The 14529-nt window shown below is 49.8% G+C and overlaps 1 protein-coding gene across 1 annotated transcript in view; it reads right to left on the bottom strand.

Moving 5' to 3' along the window:
* ABHD16A (abhydrolase domain containing 16A, phospholipase) overlaps nucleotides 1–14529 on the bottom strand; it is a 37295-nt gene that overhangs the window by 22094 nt on the left and 672 nt on the right. The window contains exons 2-5 of the mRNA XM_083425804.1: nucleotides 8075–8131; nucleotides 5604–5670; nucleotides 1257–1343; nucleotides 269–354 (exon numbers count right to left, since the gene is read on the bottom strand). Of these exons, the coding sequence (XP_083281930.1) occupies nucleotides 269–354; nucleotides 1257–1343; nucleotides 5604–5670; nucleotides 8075–8131 (297 nt within the window). The remainder of the gene's footprint in view (nucleotides 1–268; nucleotides 355–1256; nucleotides 1344–5603; nucleotides 5671–8074; nucleotides 8132–14529) is intronic.

Raw genomic sequence — 14529 nt, 5'->3', positions numbered from 1 at the left:
TTCAGGATCAGGAGGAGGGGGTGGCTGCCACCGTTCTTCCTCAGCGCAGCCCTCCTCAGCACAGTCCCTGACAGCATGGCGCTTCCTTAAAACTGCAAGCCACAGAGAAGCTGCAGGAAAGGCAAGGAGTAAGTCTAAACAGATCAGGAATGGGGAACCTGTGGCCTTCTAGATGTTGGGATTGCAGCTCCCAGAGGGTGGTCAGGAGGTGATGGGAGGGCCTTGGGAGTCGATCAGGATGGGGCCTGTCAATCGCAGCCACTCTTACCTTGTGCTCAGGGGTGCCATACCGGTGTGCATCCTCTAGGATGGTGATGAACTGGATATACTGGGGGTTTGTCCAGCGACCGATGCCTGAGAAGAGGAGGAAAAGCTTTCAGGGACTGAAGCCCTACAGCATCCGGCTGCCTCTTCTGCTTCAGCACCCACAAAGCACCACGTCCCCACTCACTTTATTCCCACCCCTCCTCAAAAGCTCTCTCTTCTATGAAGCCTTTCGTTTAACCCCTTGATATCACAAATATTATTCCTGTCCTTCTTGCCTACTGGCTGTTCTCCCGGTCGAAGTGTCGTTTGGAAGCTCCTTGGGGCACAGAAATGACTTTTTCCCTTGTGCTACCCTGCCAAGGTGGGTTGAATCCAAGTAAGTCAAAATCTGAAACAGACTTGCTGAAATCAGTGGCGACTAACTAAAGTCTATTGATTTCAGCCAGTCTGCTTTTAGCTGGACGCAAATCAGCATGTTTACTTTGCTCAATCTGCTGTTTTCTTTCTGTTTTACTGATTTTATAATTGTGGTGTGGTGTGATAGCTTCTAGGTAGCTTCCCCACCGCCCCCAACATGTTGCGAACTGCCTTCCAAGACCCACGAAGGAAACATGCAAATGCTTAATTGCATTGAGGGCCCTAGAGAAAAAATATGAATCAGACAATTTCATGCCACCAAAATCCAAGGAAGGCAATGGTGGCTCTTGACTCAATGGATAAGGTTTCCAAGACATTGTTGGGTTCCAGTCAATGCTGGTCCTACTTGGAGTAGACCTGCAGAAATTAATGAACTTGGCTAACTTGGGTCTATCGATTTCAATGGCTTTGCTCTGAGTAAAACGTAGCCGGATACAACCCCCAGCTCCCGTCAGTCCCAGTGCGCATTGCCCCTAGTCAGGAATGATGTGAGTTGTAGTCTGGGGATATTGGGCAGGGGGCATAGGTCCCCCATTTCTGCCAATAGCCTTCAGACTCCAGGAAACGCTCACCTCTGAGGCAGGCGATTCCTGCCAGCAAGAGCAGCATGGTCCCGGCATAGTGAGAGATAGCAACAACTTTCGACATCGTCAAATACCCTGGAAAGAGAGACAGGTAAAGAGGGGGAGGCAGTCAGAACAAGTCCTCGGAACCGCAAGAGACTGCTTTGCACGGATGCTTTTCTTACAGCGTTAACTGCGCTCAGAACGTTTATTCTATCCCAGGGGTCAGCAACCTTTTTCTGCCGTGGGCCGGTCCACCGTCCCTCAGACCATATGGGGGGGGGGTTTATATTTTGAAAGAAATAGTAATGAACAAATTCCTATGCCCCCCAAATAACCCAGAGGTGCATTTTAAATAAAAGGACACATTCTGCTCATGTAAAAACACCAGGCAGGCCCCCCAAATAACCCAGAGGTGCATTTTAAATAAAAGCACACATTCTACTCATGTAAAAACAGGCTGATTCCTGGACCGTCCACGGGCCGGACTGAGAAGGCGAATGGGCCGCATCCAGCCCCCGGGTCTTAGGTTGCCTACCCCTCTTCTATCCCACGGGAGGAACACGCAAGTGTGCGATTTGCCATCAGTGCACAAAGGGCAAAGGCCAGCAGCTCCCGAGCGCAGCGCTTGCAGCGAGAAAGCCGTTCGGTGTGCTTACGTGAAAGAGCACTGGCGGCCAGCAGAGGGCTGCCTGCATGAGAATGGCCCCTCCACTGCCCCCATTACCTGTCACATTGCTGCAATTCATCTGGCCTATGAATGTTGAAATCCTTGGCAGTTGCGCTGTGAACATCAATAGGACGGCAGGATCCGAAAAATGCAACCAGTGGGGCCAGCCACAAAACGTTGCTGTGCAGCTTCACTCCCTGGCAGGAATGTTTTTGTTCAGGGATCTGCCAGCTGGGTCTCCCTTTTTACAGGATGCTATATGCTGTTATGCTCCAGCAGAGCATAACACACCCATTTTTCTTTTAAAACGGTCACTATTCTGTAGCTACTGGGCAGGCCCGGACATCAGATGTTGTTGTTTTTTTAAAGAAATATTTTCTGTCCCTCTGCAAAGCTGGAGGCTCCTCTGAACCTGTTGTTAACTCCCTCTTCCCTCATCCCTCACAACTATTATTGGCCCTCGTTACCTGAGATTACGATTTGAGGGAGGGAAGCATTAAATGATCACATTATTCATGTGGGATATGGACACCTCATGCAACTAAATAGAAACAATGCAACGTGTCAGACACTGAGCTGACTGGAAATTAATAATAATTTAAGATGAATTCCACACCAGTCTCAAAAGCGAGGTTGTCAATAGGCCAGTGGTATTGTGACTTCGACACCTGAAACCATGAAGGCTTCAGACTTGTGCCCCCTCCAAAAAAGGGGGGGGGTGAGGAGGGTAGCCTCAGATTCTTAGAGACTGACAGAAGAAGCTCTTCGGCCAATAACAAATCCGTGAGTGGGGTGTGTCCGAGAGAGATAATAAATTATGTTTTCCCATGCTGTTAGGAAGATTAAAAATGCCTCGTGCTGCTGGAGTTGTTTTGAAAATAATATAACTAAAATTGTGGGGAAAGCAAGGCTCTCGCTGAGGGCAACGGGCTGTCTGGGAAAAATCTGCTGCTCCTGTGCTGCTTATTGAATGTGTTTAGCCACCTTTCTAAAGAAAACAGGCTCAAGGCAGCTGGCAATTGAAACACACACACACGACGGGATTAGTGCCCAGACGGGAGACAGCCGGGAGCCCCACGTAAGCTGACCTGAGCTTTGAAAAGAGGAAGCCCAATGTACGTCCAATGATACGCGCCTGTTTTCCAAGTGTAATAAAATATTTGCCGAGTTGCTAAGAGACCAAGTGGTGATGCAGGATGCGGCTCACTGCCCTGATTCAAATTTCACCCCGTCTATGAACTCACTAGGGACGCGGGTGACGCGGTGGGTAAAAGCCTCAGCACCTAGGACTTGCCGATCGAAAGGTCGGCGGTTCGAATCCCCGCGGTGGGGTGCGCTCCCGCCGTTTGGTCCCAGCGCCTGCCAACCTAGCAGTTCGAAAGCACTCTCAGGTGCAAGTAGATAAATAGGGACCGCTTACTGGCAGGAAGGTAAACGGCGTTTCCATGTGCGGCTCTGGCTCGCCAGAGCAGCGATGTCACGCTGGCCACATGACCTGGAAGTGTCTCCGGACAGCGCTGGCCCCCGGCCTCTTGAGTGAGATGGGCGCACAACCATAGAGTCTGTCAAGATTGGCCCGTACGGGCAGGGGTACCTTTACCTTTACCTTTATGAACTCACTAGGAGGCCCTGGGCTCACCTCTCCCCAAAATATAATGGGGGGAGGAAGGAAGATTACCACTGGCAGACTATCGCACTTTGGGAAGTGGAGGAGGGGGAAACCCCACACACCCAAAAATCTGAGGAAACATTTGCCAGGCAGAAGTCAGCCTTGCAAAATCTCCTTGTCATTCTCCACACAACATGCGCACAAGGAATCCTTTGTCTGGCCCTGAATGGCAGCTGCCTCGTGATGCAGGGCCGTTCCCCGAGAAAGAACGGCGATCTCCTATAAGGAACAAACTATTATTGGAGCAAGAGCATATTGCGCTGGCCCGACTGCACTGTTTGCCAGTTAGTTTCTGGGCCCAACTCAAAGCGTTGGTTTTTGACCTTCAAAGCCTTAAGGACCACAATACCTTAGGGATTGCCTCTCTCCATAAAGGTAAAGGACCCCTGGATGGTTAAGTCCAGTCAAAGGCGACTATGGGGTTCTGGTGCTCATCTTGCTTTCAGGCCAAGGGAGCCGGCGTTTGTCCACAGGCAGCTTTCTGGGTCATGTGGCCAGCATGGCTAAGCCGCTTCTGGCGCAACAGAACACCATGACAGAAACCAGAGCAGTGCACGGAAACGCCATTTACCTTCCCAACACAGCGGTACCTATTTATCTACTTGCACTGGTGTGCTTTCCGACTGCTAGGTTGGCAGGAGCTGGGAAAGAAGCAACGGGAGCTCACCCTGTCGCGGGGATTCGAACCGCCAACCTTCTGATCAGCAAGCCCAAGAGGCTCAGTGGTTCAGACCACAGTGCCACCTGCGTCCCTCCCTCTCTCCATATAAACCTTTCTTTGTGTGCCTCTTCTGTGGGAGGTCTGTAGACTGGCAATATTCCGCTTTTGAAGACGCCCGTATTACCAGCCCTCGCTGCCTCTGGCAGGAGTGGATTTCACAGCTTGAAGTACGGGTTGTGTGAAGAAGTCCTTTCTCTTGCCCGACTGACCCAACAACAATATGAAACACAAGGACAAGGGCAGAGTCACCCCTTGACCCCCCAACCCCGGCAGAAGCCAGCAGGAAGGTTTACTTATTTATTAAATTTAGATAACTGCCCTTCCTCCTCCGAGGATCTCAGGGTGGTTCACAGGATGAAAATGAGGGGGAAAGCAGGGAATAAAGGGTTTAAAAACAAAAACAAGACGTGGTGCACAGCCTCTGCTGTCATGGGGTAATTTTGGCTCGCCGGCCACTTTAAATTTATTTCTCAGGGCACACCACCAGTTTTCTTGTGGCAACGATAGTGTTTTTCAGTGCAGATTTTAGGATTTTCTGCCCTGACCTTATACCATGGTCAGACCGCCAATCCCTGTAGCTTAGGGTTGGTTGTGCCAGGTACGGGAGCCTCCAGATGTTGCTGAATTGCCAACTCCCATCAACCCCAGCAGGCATGGCCAGGGAAGAAGAAGAAGAAGAAGAAGAAGAAGAAGAAGAAGAGTTTTGGATTTGATATCCCGCCTTTCACTCCCTTTAAGGAGTCTCAAAGCGGCTCACATTCTCCTTTCCCTTCCTCCCCCACAACAAACACTCTGTGAGGTGAGTGGGGCCGAGAGACTTCAGAGAAGTGTGACTGGCCCAAGGTCACCCAGCAGCTGCATGTGGAGGAGCGGGGAGGCGAACCCGGTTCACCAGATTACGAGCCCACCGCTCTGAACCACTACGACACACTGGCTCTCGGGAATGATGGGAGTTGTAGTTCAGCAATGTCTGATGAGCGGTAGCTTCTCTGCATGTGGTATAAAGAATCCTAAGCAACATGGATTGAAGGACCGACACGGTGTAAGGCGGCTTCGGCACCTTGTTCATCCTACCAGGCAGCGGAGCTCTCATGTATCAGATGCAAATCTTTCCAAGATCTACCTGGAGAGGCCGGGGATTGAATCTGGAGCCTTCCGCATGCAAAACAAGTGCTTTACCACTGAGTTAACAGTGCAGCACCCCCATAACCTCCCAGCGTCGGAAGCTTTCTAGCGCTACGCTTGAGCCAGCAGCACCTTGCCAAAGAGTTTGCCCAGAGAGCAGCAGCCCGTTACCTTTTCTGTACAGGTAAAACACAGCGAGCGGGGAAGAGTAGTAGGAAATGGACCACAGCACGGAAGCCTGCAGGGACAGAGCAAAGGAACAGCATAAGTTACACAGAGAGCAGGCTTTCCCTAGGCATTTCTGGGGACTCGTTGACGAAGGCCCTGGTGTTTTAAGCAACAGAGCCAAGGGAGCCGGTTTAATGCTCAGAGAGATGAGAGAATCAACTCTGCAATGTGCAGCGCTGCATCCATGGCTACTAGCAGAAGCCAAGGGGGACTGGGTTGCGAGTAAACATGCTTTCACTGAGCTGCTCCTAATGAGGTCTTGCTTCTCTCAACAACCTCTTAGTCAAAGGTTACATTCTGGGCCAGGGAGAGGTGGAAATCCAAATTCCCCGGGACGGGCACCAGCTGTCCTACACGTTATTATGCAGGATCAATGGCACTCTGGATTGCACCGTCACAGAATGGAGGCGCATGTGAGGGAGGTGCGCTGGGATTCTTGAATGCTTCCCCATGTAAACAAACAAACAGCCCTCCACACTTGTAAAAAACTAGTACAACGGGAGAAAGGTTTAATGCATTTGTTCCCTGCCATGCTAGATTATTACATGCAAGAAAGAAGACTGGTGTTTTTTTATTTTTAAGCCCTCCACCAATGGTTCAGTGTAGAATGTGATCTCATCAATCTATTACCTCACTGTGTGCCGGGACTTCAGTAAAACGAGGTAGGAAGGGCCTGGAGCACTTTGGGTGGCAGATCAGAGAATGATGGTTTTGAATATTGCTCCCCAACACAGAGAGTGCTTTTTTCTGGGGGTACGCAGACCCCTAAACATTTTGCGTATCTTTGCACTTTTATCCATTTACTATATTTATTTTCCCTAATTTGAACACACTTTCTCTCTCTGTGTATGTATGTACAGTGGACGCTCGGGTTGCGAACGTGATCCGTATGGCATGCACATTGGCAACCTGTAGCGGCATGTCTGAGCACGAGCGGGTTACGATTCGGTGCTTCTGCGCATGCACGACTGCCAAAACCCAGAAGTAACCCGTTCCAGTACTTCCGGGTTTCGGCGGGTCCGTAACCCGAAAAAATGCAACCTGAAGCGTCTGTAACCCGAAGTATGACTGTATGTATGTGAATGTATGTATATATGTATACACACACATATCTCAAAGCCTCCCTGCCAGCAGAAAACAAGCACAGCAGGGACTGGACTATATTCTGGGCTGTCCCTGATAGGCTGCATGGTTTAATATTTAACTTGCAGTAAGCTTCTGGGGTTTTGCTTTGCTTTAAGAAGAAGAAGAAGAGTTTGGATTTGATATCCCGCCTTTCACTCCCTTTAAGGAGTCTCCTTAAAGCGGCTCACATTCTCCTTTCCCTTCCTCCCCCACAACAAACACTCTGTGAGGTGAGTGGGACTGAGAGACTTCAGAGAAGTGTGACTGGCCCAAGGTCACCCAGCAGCTGCATGTGGAGGAGCGGGGAAGTGAACCCGGTTCACCAGATTACGAGACTACCGCTCTTAACCACTACACCACACTGGCTCTCAACATGGGGGGGGGGGGGGCGGCTATTGAACTACCTGCAAGCTAAGTCAGGGGTACAGGAACGGGGTGCAGGGGATGTGGTCCCCCCCGGGTGTCATCCCTGAGGGGGGGACAAAATGGCACACCACGGGGGGGGGCACTTACCACGGGGTGGGGCCTGCAGTGCGCCCGAACCACGCATCTCTCCTGGGAGTGATGCGGTGGCTTGGGGCCCCACGCTGCCTGAAATGTGGCTTTTGTCCGCCAGGTGTACTCCGTGGGCAGCTCGCTACGGCACCCCCGTGTGCCGGAAGCTAGCTACGTCCCTGAGTTAAGTGGAACCCCCTAAGCTTCCAACGCATTTTGCAGAATGAGTATACCACATGACACCGGTCCTGAGAGACCTGCATTGGCTCCCAGTACGTTTCCGAGCACAATTCAAAGTGTGGGTGCTGACCTTTAGAGCCCTAAACGGCCTCAGCCCAGTATACCTAAAAGAGCATCTCCACCCCCATCGTTCTGCCCGGACACTGAGGTCCAGCGCTGAGGGCCTCTTGGCGGTTCCCTTGCTGCGAGAAGCCAAGTTACAGGGAACCAGGCAGAGGGCCTTCTCAGAAGTGGTGCCTGCCCTGTGGAACGCCCTCCCTTCAGATGTCAAGGAAATAAGCAGCTATCCTATCTTCAAAAGACATCTGAAGGCAGCCCTGTTTAGGGAAGTTTTTAATATTTAATGCTGTATTGTTTTAACACTCGATTGGGAGCCGCTCAGAGTGGCTGGGGAAACTCAGCCAGATGGGCGGGGTATAAATAATAGATTATTATTATTATTATTATTATTATTATTATTATTATTATTATTATTACACTGCCACTAGGTCGTCTAGAATAGCTGGGAGATAACGAGCACATTGGCGGACGGAACACACAGAGTATGTACTCACCAGGGCGAGGATGCTGTCCGCATGTTTTTCAAGCGTCCGTGGCTGGTAGTAAGATTCCTGTTGAAAAGAAACAAAACACTTACTGAATTTGGGCTTAGGTCTTTTGAAGAAGGGCTAGAGGAGGGAAGGGAGAGAAGGATGGTTTTCTTTTGAAAAGCTGGTGCATGTGGTTTTTTCGGGGGCGGGGGGTGGACCTGGTGCTTCAAAGAAGTTAACCAATTAACCCCTGCACTTTTATCTGTAAGCAACACGACCCTAGTTCCCAAATGACAGGAACCCTTTACTGATGCTGTATTGTTACTCATGTAAACCACAGAAACCTTTCTGATTTCTCATACAGTGGTACCTCGGGTTACATACGCTTCAGGTTACAGACTCCGCTAGCCCAGAAATAGTTTCAGGTTAAGAACAGACCTCCAGAACGAATTAAGTACTTAACCCGAGGTACCACTGCACAGTGGTACCTCAGGTTACATACGCTTCAGGTTACATACGCTTCAGGTTACAGACTCTGCTAACCCAGAAATAGTACCTCGCGTTAAGAACTTTGCTTCAGGATGAGAACAGAAATTGTGCAGTGGTGGCGCAGCAACAGCAGGAGGCCCCATTAGTTAAAGTGGTGCTTCAGGTTAAGAACAGTTTCAGGTTAAGAATGGACCTCCAGAATGAATTAAGTTCTTAACCTGAGGTACCACTGTATTGGTTTCAGAGCTTCCTGCCTGGACTGCAGCCTCATGCCTGGTGACTTAAAATTTGTATGTTGCGAACTACCCTGAGATCTACAAATGAGGGGTGGTATATAAATTTACTAAATAATAATAATAATGATAATAAAAATGGCAGCAAAAAAATTATGGGAGGGAGAGAGAAAGAGAAACCGAGCAGGTGATACAGAAAAAACCTGCTCCTTTTCCTTTATGGGGTATCCAAGAGCCTGTTTAGAGTTCTTAAGTGGGTTCCCTATCGGTAGGAGAAAATAACAGAGGCCAACCAGAGAATAGTGAGAAGCAAAGCAGCTAGTAAGCTTGATCTTTATTAAACTATTGCAACAGGGTCCTCACTCACCACACGCAGGGAAGGTGGAGGAACCCAGAACAATGGTGTACAAGCCCTTATATAGACTTTTGAAATTGCTCACCCTGTAGCCCAGGACCACCACCCCAAACATCATAAATATATCACAGAAGGAGGCGGTCTACAGCAGAAACTCTGTTGGCCAGGATATCTGTTAATGGTCACTGATTGCATTACCTGGGCAGCCTGCCAAGGCCTGTGCCAAGCTTCCCACTTCTGAAGCTCAATAAAGTTGTGGCCAATTTGAACCCATACTCTGGTCTCATGTCTCATCATTTGGGGTAAAGGGGTAGGCACCACAGACAGGGTTTAGCGCGTGTGCCCGCAAATACTTTTAGTTCCTGAATCCAGGTCACAGGCTCACCCTATTCATACACAAAGATGTCCTTAAGGCAGGATTTGTATGCAAAAAAGACAAAGGGAAGGCTTCCCCCATTTTCTCCCTCCTTCAGAGAAATATTTGAGGTCCATTTGGGAGAGTCAAAATGGTTTCAGGATTGCTCCCCTGTACTATTTCAGACACGTGATTAATATACTTATGTACATTTATGAACGTTTATTTTATATTTGGGACCTTAGAATTCTTATAACTCAGGCATACTAAAGTACAGTGGTGCCTCGCAAGACGAAATTAATCTGTTCCGTGAGTCTCTTCGTCTAGCGGTTTTTTCGTCTTGAAAGCAACCCTATTAGCGGATTAGCGCTATTACCGCTATTAGCGGTTTAGCGGTTATTAGCGGCTATTAGCGGCTTAAGGGATTAGCTGCTAAAAGGCTATTAGCATCTTAACGCCTTAGAAAAAGGGGGTGGGGAGCGAAAAAACCCCTCAAGAATCGCAAGACATTTTCGTCTTGTGAAGCAAGCCCATAGAGAAATTCGTCCTGCGAAGCACCTCTGAAAACGGAAAACCCTTTCGTCTAGCGGGTTTTCCGTCTTGCGAGGCATTCGTCTTGCAGGGCACCACTCTACAGTATCCAGAAGGGACCTAAAACCTGAGCTCTCGCTCCAATGTATGCTCCTGGGCAGATCGCATAATGGGACGACTGTTTTAATAAACACACCCGTCTGAAAAGCCTAACCCACAGACCTGGGAGCTGTGCCCCTTGGGTTGGAATTATCGTGGGCCACTGTCAATTAAATTGCTGTGCTAGTGGAAGCCAGCGCCACAATTCCTGCTCATGCAGTGAGACTCCCTGCTCCCCAATCGGCCCAGGAGAACCCCCAGAACGGTACAGGGGCTGAAGGAGGAGATCAGCTCCTCAGGGACAGCCTTTCCCAACCTGGTCCAGCCCTCCAGTGCTTGGGGCTACTGGGACTAGTGGGAGTTGTAGCCTAAAACGTCCAGAGGGCAGCAGGTTGTGGGAGAAGGCTGTCCTACGAACAGAGCAGCCATTTGGGGAGTTTAGCCGCCAGCTTCTTCACGATGACGTATCGCAAGTCCGGGGAATTTCTGGCCCTCCAGGTGTGGCTGAACTACAACTCCCGCCAGCCCCAATTGCAGGGATGATGGGAGTTACAGCTCCGGCACATGCAGAGAGCCAAAGGTTCCTCAGACTGGATTGCAACTCAAGCCAGCGACACTGCACAGCTTCACATGCAATGTATAGCCAGTTGCCAGCAATGGGATGGTGCAATGCTGCAGCGGCCAAGGATCAAGGCAGGTGAGTAAGCTGTTGTTGCAGCCTTAAAGAAAGTGCAAAGCGTTCTCTTCTAAATGATAAGGGATTAAGCTCATGCATGCTGCCCTTTGCTCCCTGGCGGAAAGGCGGGGCCCACATGTGATTAGTAGCTCTTCCTCGACAAAGCTTGATTTTTACGGATACAGAGCGCAAGTTTCTTCATCTTCAATGCTCCCTTGCTGGGGAGAGGCTGGAGAGCTCAGAGTTTCTCCACATTCAATAAGCGCTAAGCTCACTTCTTGAGGCAGACAGGAATGACTGGGCTGCATCCAACAAAGTCGTCGCAAACGCAGAACAAATTCTGTGAGCACAGCAGAACTTCCCCTCTCTCTCCCAGCAACCCCCCCCCCAAAAAAACCCCTGCTCTAAGTTTCCAGCCAACCTTTCAGAGCAGATTTGAGGGTGCCGTGGGGGTGAGGAGAGAAGGCAGGAAGCACAAAGTGCGATTCTGCATTTCTGGGAAGCTGCAAAGCATGAGAATTGTACAATACAGGAGAGGATGAAAAGTGAAACAGAAAGCAGCGAATCTACAAATAAGTACGCCCTCTTTGGTATTGTGATGACTCAATATATTTTAGTGGGTAGATTAACCACTTGGTACGCGGGTGGCGCTGTGGGTTAAAGCCTCAGCGCCTAGGGCTTGCCGATCAAGAGGTCGGCGGTTCGAATCCCCGCGGCGGGGTGCGCTCCCGTTGTTCGGTCCCAGCGCCTGCCAACCTAGCAGTTCGAAAGCACTCTCGGGTGCAAGTAGATAAATAGGGACCGCTTACCAGCGGGAAGGTAAACGGCGTTTTCGTGTGCGGCTCTGGCTCGCCAGAGCAGCAATGTCACGCTGGCCACGTGACCCGGAAGTGTCTCCGGACAGCGCTGGCCCCCGGCCTCTTGAGTGAGATGGGCGCACAACCCTAGAGTCTGTCAAGACTGGCCCGTACGGGCAGGGGTACCTTTACCTTTACCTTTACACAGCGCTGAAGATGTTGGTTGTTCTCCACCTGCCACCATTTTTATTTATTACCTCTGTGTGGAGGGAGTTCCACAACTTAGGGGCTGCCACAGAGAAAGTCTTATCCTAGGCCAAAGCCACAAAGTTTCTGAAGGTGCTGGAGCAACTAGCAGGGTCTCCTCTGCTGATCTTAACACCTGAGGAGGTCTGTATGGGAGGAGGTGGTCTTCTAGATAATCTGGGGTCGAAGTTGTTTAGCGCTTTAAATGCCAAGCACCTTGAACTGGAAACAAGTATAGCTCTTTTAAGACAGGGCTTGTGCGAGATCCATAATGGAACCCCAGCCAGTGAGTTGGCCGCTACGTTTTGAATCAGCTGTAGTTTCTGAGCTGTCTTTAAGGGTAGCTCCACACAGAGCCAAGGGCAACAATCCAATCTGGAAGGTACCAGAGCATGGAGTACTGGGGCCAAGTAATTTCTGTCCAAAAGGGGTTGTGGCTGGCGAAACGGCCAGAGTTGGAACGACATTACTAGTCACTGCCACCTGAGCATCCAGTAAGGTAAAGGTAAAGGGACCCCTGACCATTAGGTCCAGTCGTGACCGACTCTGGGGTTGCGGCGCTCATCTCGCTTTATTGGCCGAGGGAGCCGGCATACAGCTTCCGGGTCATGTGGCCAGCATGACTAAGCCACTTCTGGCGAACCAGAGCAGCGCACGGAAACGCCGTTTACCTTCCCGCCGGAGCAGTACCTATTTATCTACTTGCACTTTGACGTGCTTTCGAACTGCTAGGTTGCAGGAGCCGGGACTGAGCTACGGGAGCTCACCCTGTCGCAGGGATTTGAACCGCCAACCTTCTGATCAGCAAGCCCTAGGCTCTGTGGTTTAACCCACAGCGCCACCCGCGTCCCACTGAGCGTCCAGTGAAAAGTGCCAAATCTAGGGGTACCCCTCAGCGACCGACCTGCTCCTTCCCGGGAAGGGCAACCCTGTCCAGAACAGGCAATCTCCCCACCTCTCTGACTTGAAAACTCGGGACATGGAACACAGACATATTCACAGGATTCAGCTTCTATTTATTGGCCTGCACCCGGCCTAACACCACCTCCAAGCATTGGTCTAGTTTCTAAACTCTCTCTACCAATTCAGTCACCCAGGAACCTGCTTAGCTTCAACAAGGTGGTGGCCTTATGTGCCTTCAGATGAGGCTTTGGTTCCTGACCACTGGCCGTGCTGGCTGCGGATGATGGGAGTTGGGAGTCTAACATCTGGAAGAATGCAGGTTAGGCCCTCCTGACGCAGGGCCCCGTACAAAACTCAAGTCAAAAGCAAAATGGCCACTAAGGCACAGCTTTAGGAAGATGCGGCCTTGCAGCCATGCGTGCCAGGAAGAATATATAGTCAGCCTTGGAAACAAAAATATCTGCTTATCCCACTAGACAAGGCAGTGGTGATGTACACAAGGACGCTGTGTACAGGAAATATTGAGCAACCTGATTCTCCCATTTCCCATGCTGCAAGCTGTGTGTGTGTTACTAGCATGTAACCGATACAGCCTTTTCCTCCCAACAGGTTTGCCCAGACAGGCATCAGTAATGAACTAGGACAGTGATTTCCAAACAGGAATCCTGGGGTTTCATGGAAGCTAATCAAGGGACTGTAACTTTGCATGTGAAAGGTTCAGTGCTGGCATCTTCAGATAGCGCTGGGCAACGCTACTGCCTGAAACCTTGGACTGTGTTTGCTACAAAGTGTGGACTGGCTTTTGTCAACCTGGTGCCCTCCATATATTTGGGGATGCAATTCCCATCAGCACCTCCCTAGCCCCACTGGCTGAGTTAGATGAGCCAATGGTTTTAACTAAGTACAGTGATACCTTGGGTTAAGTACTTAATTCGTTCTGGAGGTCTGTTCTTAACCTGAAACTGTTCTTAATCTGAAGCACCACTTTAGCTAATGGGGCCTCCTGCTGCTGCTACGCCGCTGGAGCACGATTTCTGTTCTTATCCTGAAGCACTATTTCTGGGTTAGCGGAGTCTGTAACCTGAAGCGTATGTAACCCAAGGTACCACTATATAGGGCAGCTTTCTATATTCCTAACCTGTCTGATCTTCCTCACTGACCTGGCTCCATGTACCCCATCTTCTGAATCTGGGCAGATGGGGACTGTGGTGGCAGCCTGCCTACAGAAAACCCTCTCTTTTAAAGATATTGGAAAGGAACCATCTTCAAAGGGTTGCAGATGCCAAGTACATTAACTCTCTTAAGATACTGGAAATGCACCAACTTTGAAAGGTTGCAGGGGCCAAGTGCAGACACTTCAATTTCCCCAGGCCAGGCATTTGGCGTTGACTCCCATTCCAGCTCGCTGACTGCTTGAAACTGCTGTTAGTTTTCCTTTTATTCCCTCTGCTTTTCCTTTCTTAAATTTTAAAATATTGCTTCCATTTGTTTCTTGTAAATGAGAGGTGCATTGAGGGATTTCACACCGAAATACATGGCTTATCTTTTTTAAAAATAGAGAAACAGATTTTCACCAGGCAGGTATTCATCAGGGGCAGCCTATTCCATCCCAACAGTGCAATGTCAAAAAAAGTTACACCTGTTGGATCTTTGCAATGCAACTGTAAGGATATTGTTGTGGCAATGCTAATTTTGAACAGGGAATGGGAAACAGAAGAGGAGGTCTTGTACAAAAAGATGCAACATTCCAGCTATTGTTCTCTCTCCATTCCTCCTTCAAGGCTAGCCACTGTTT

The sequence above is a fragment of the Podarcis tiliguerta genome, assembly GCF_965153285.1.
Source record: "Podarcis tiliguerta genome assembly, chromosome: 2".
NCBI classification, from domain to species: Eukaryota; Metazoa; Chordata; class Lepidosauria; order Squamata; family Lacertidae; genus Podarcis; species Podarcis tiliguerta.
This window is presented reverse-complemented; position numbering and strand designations above follow the sequence as displayed.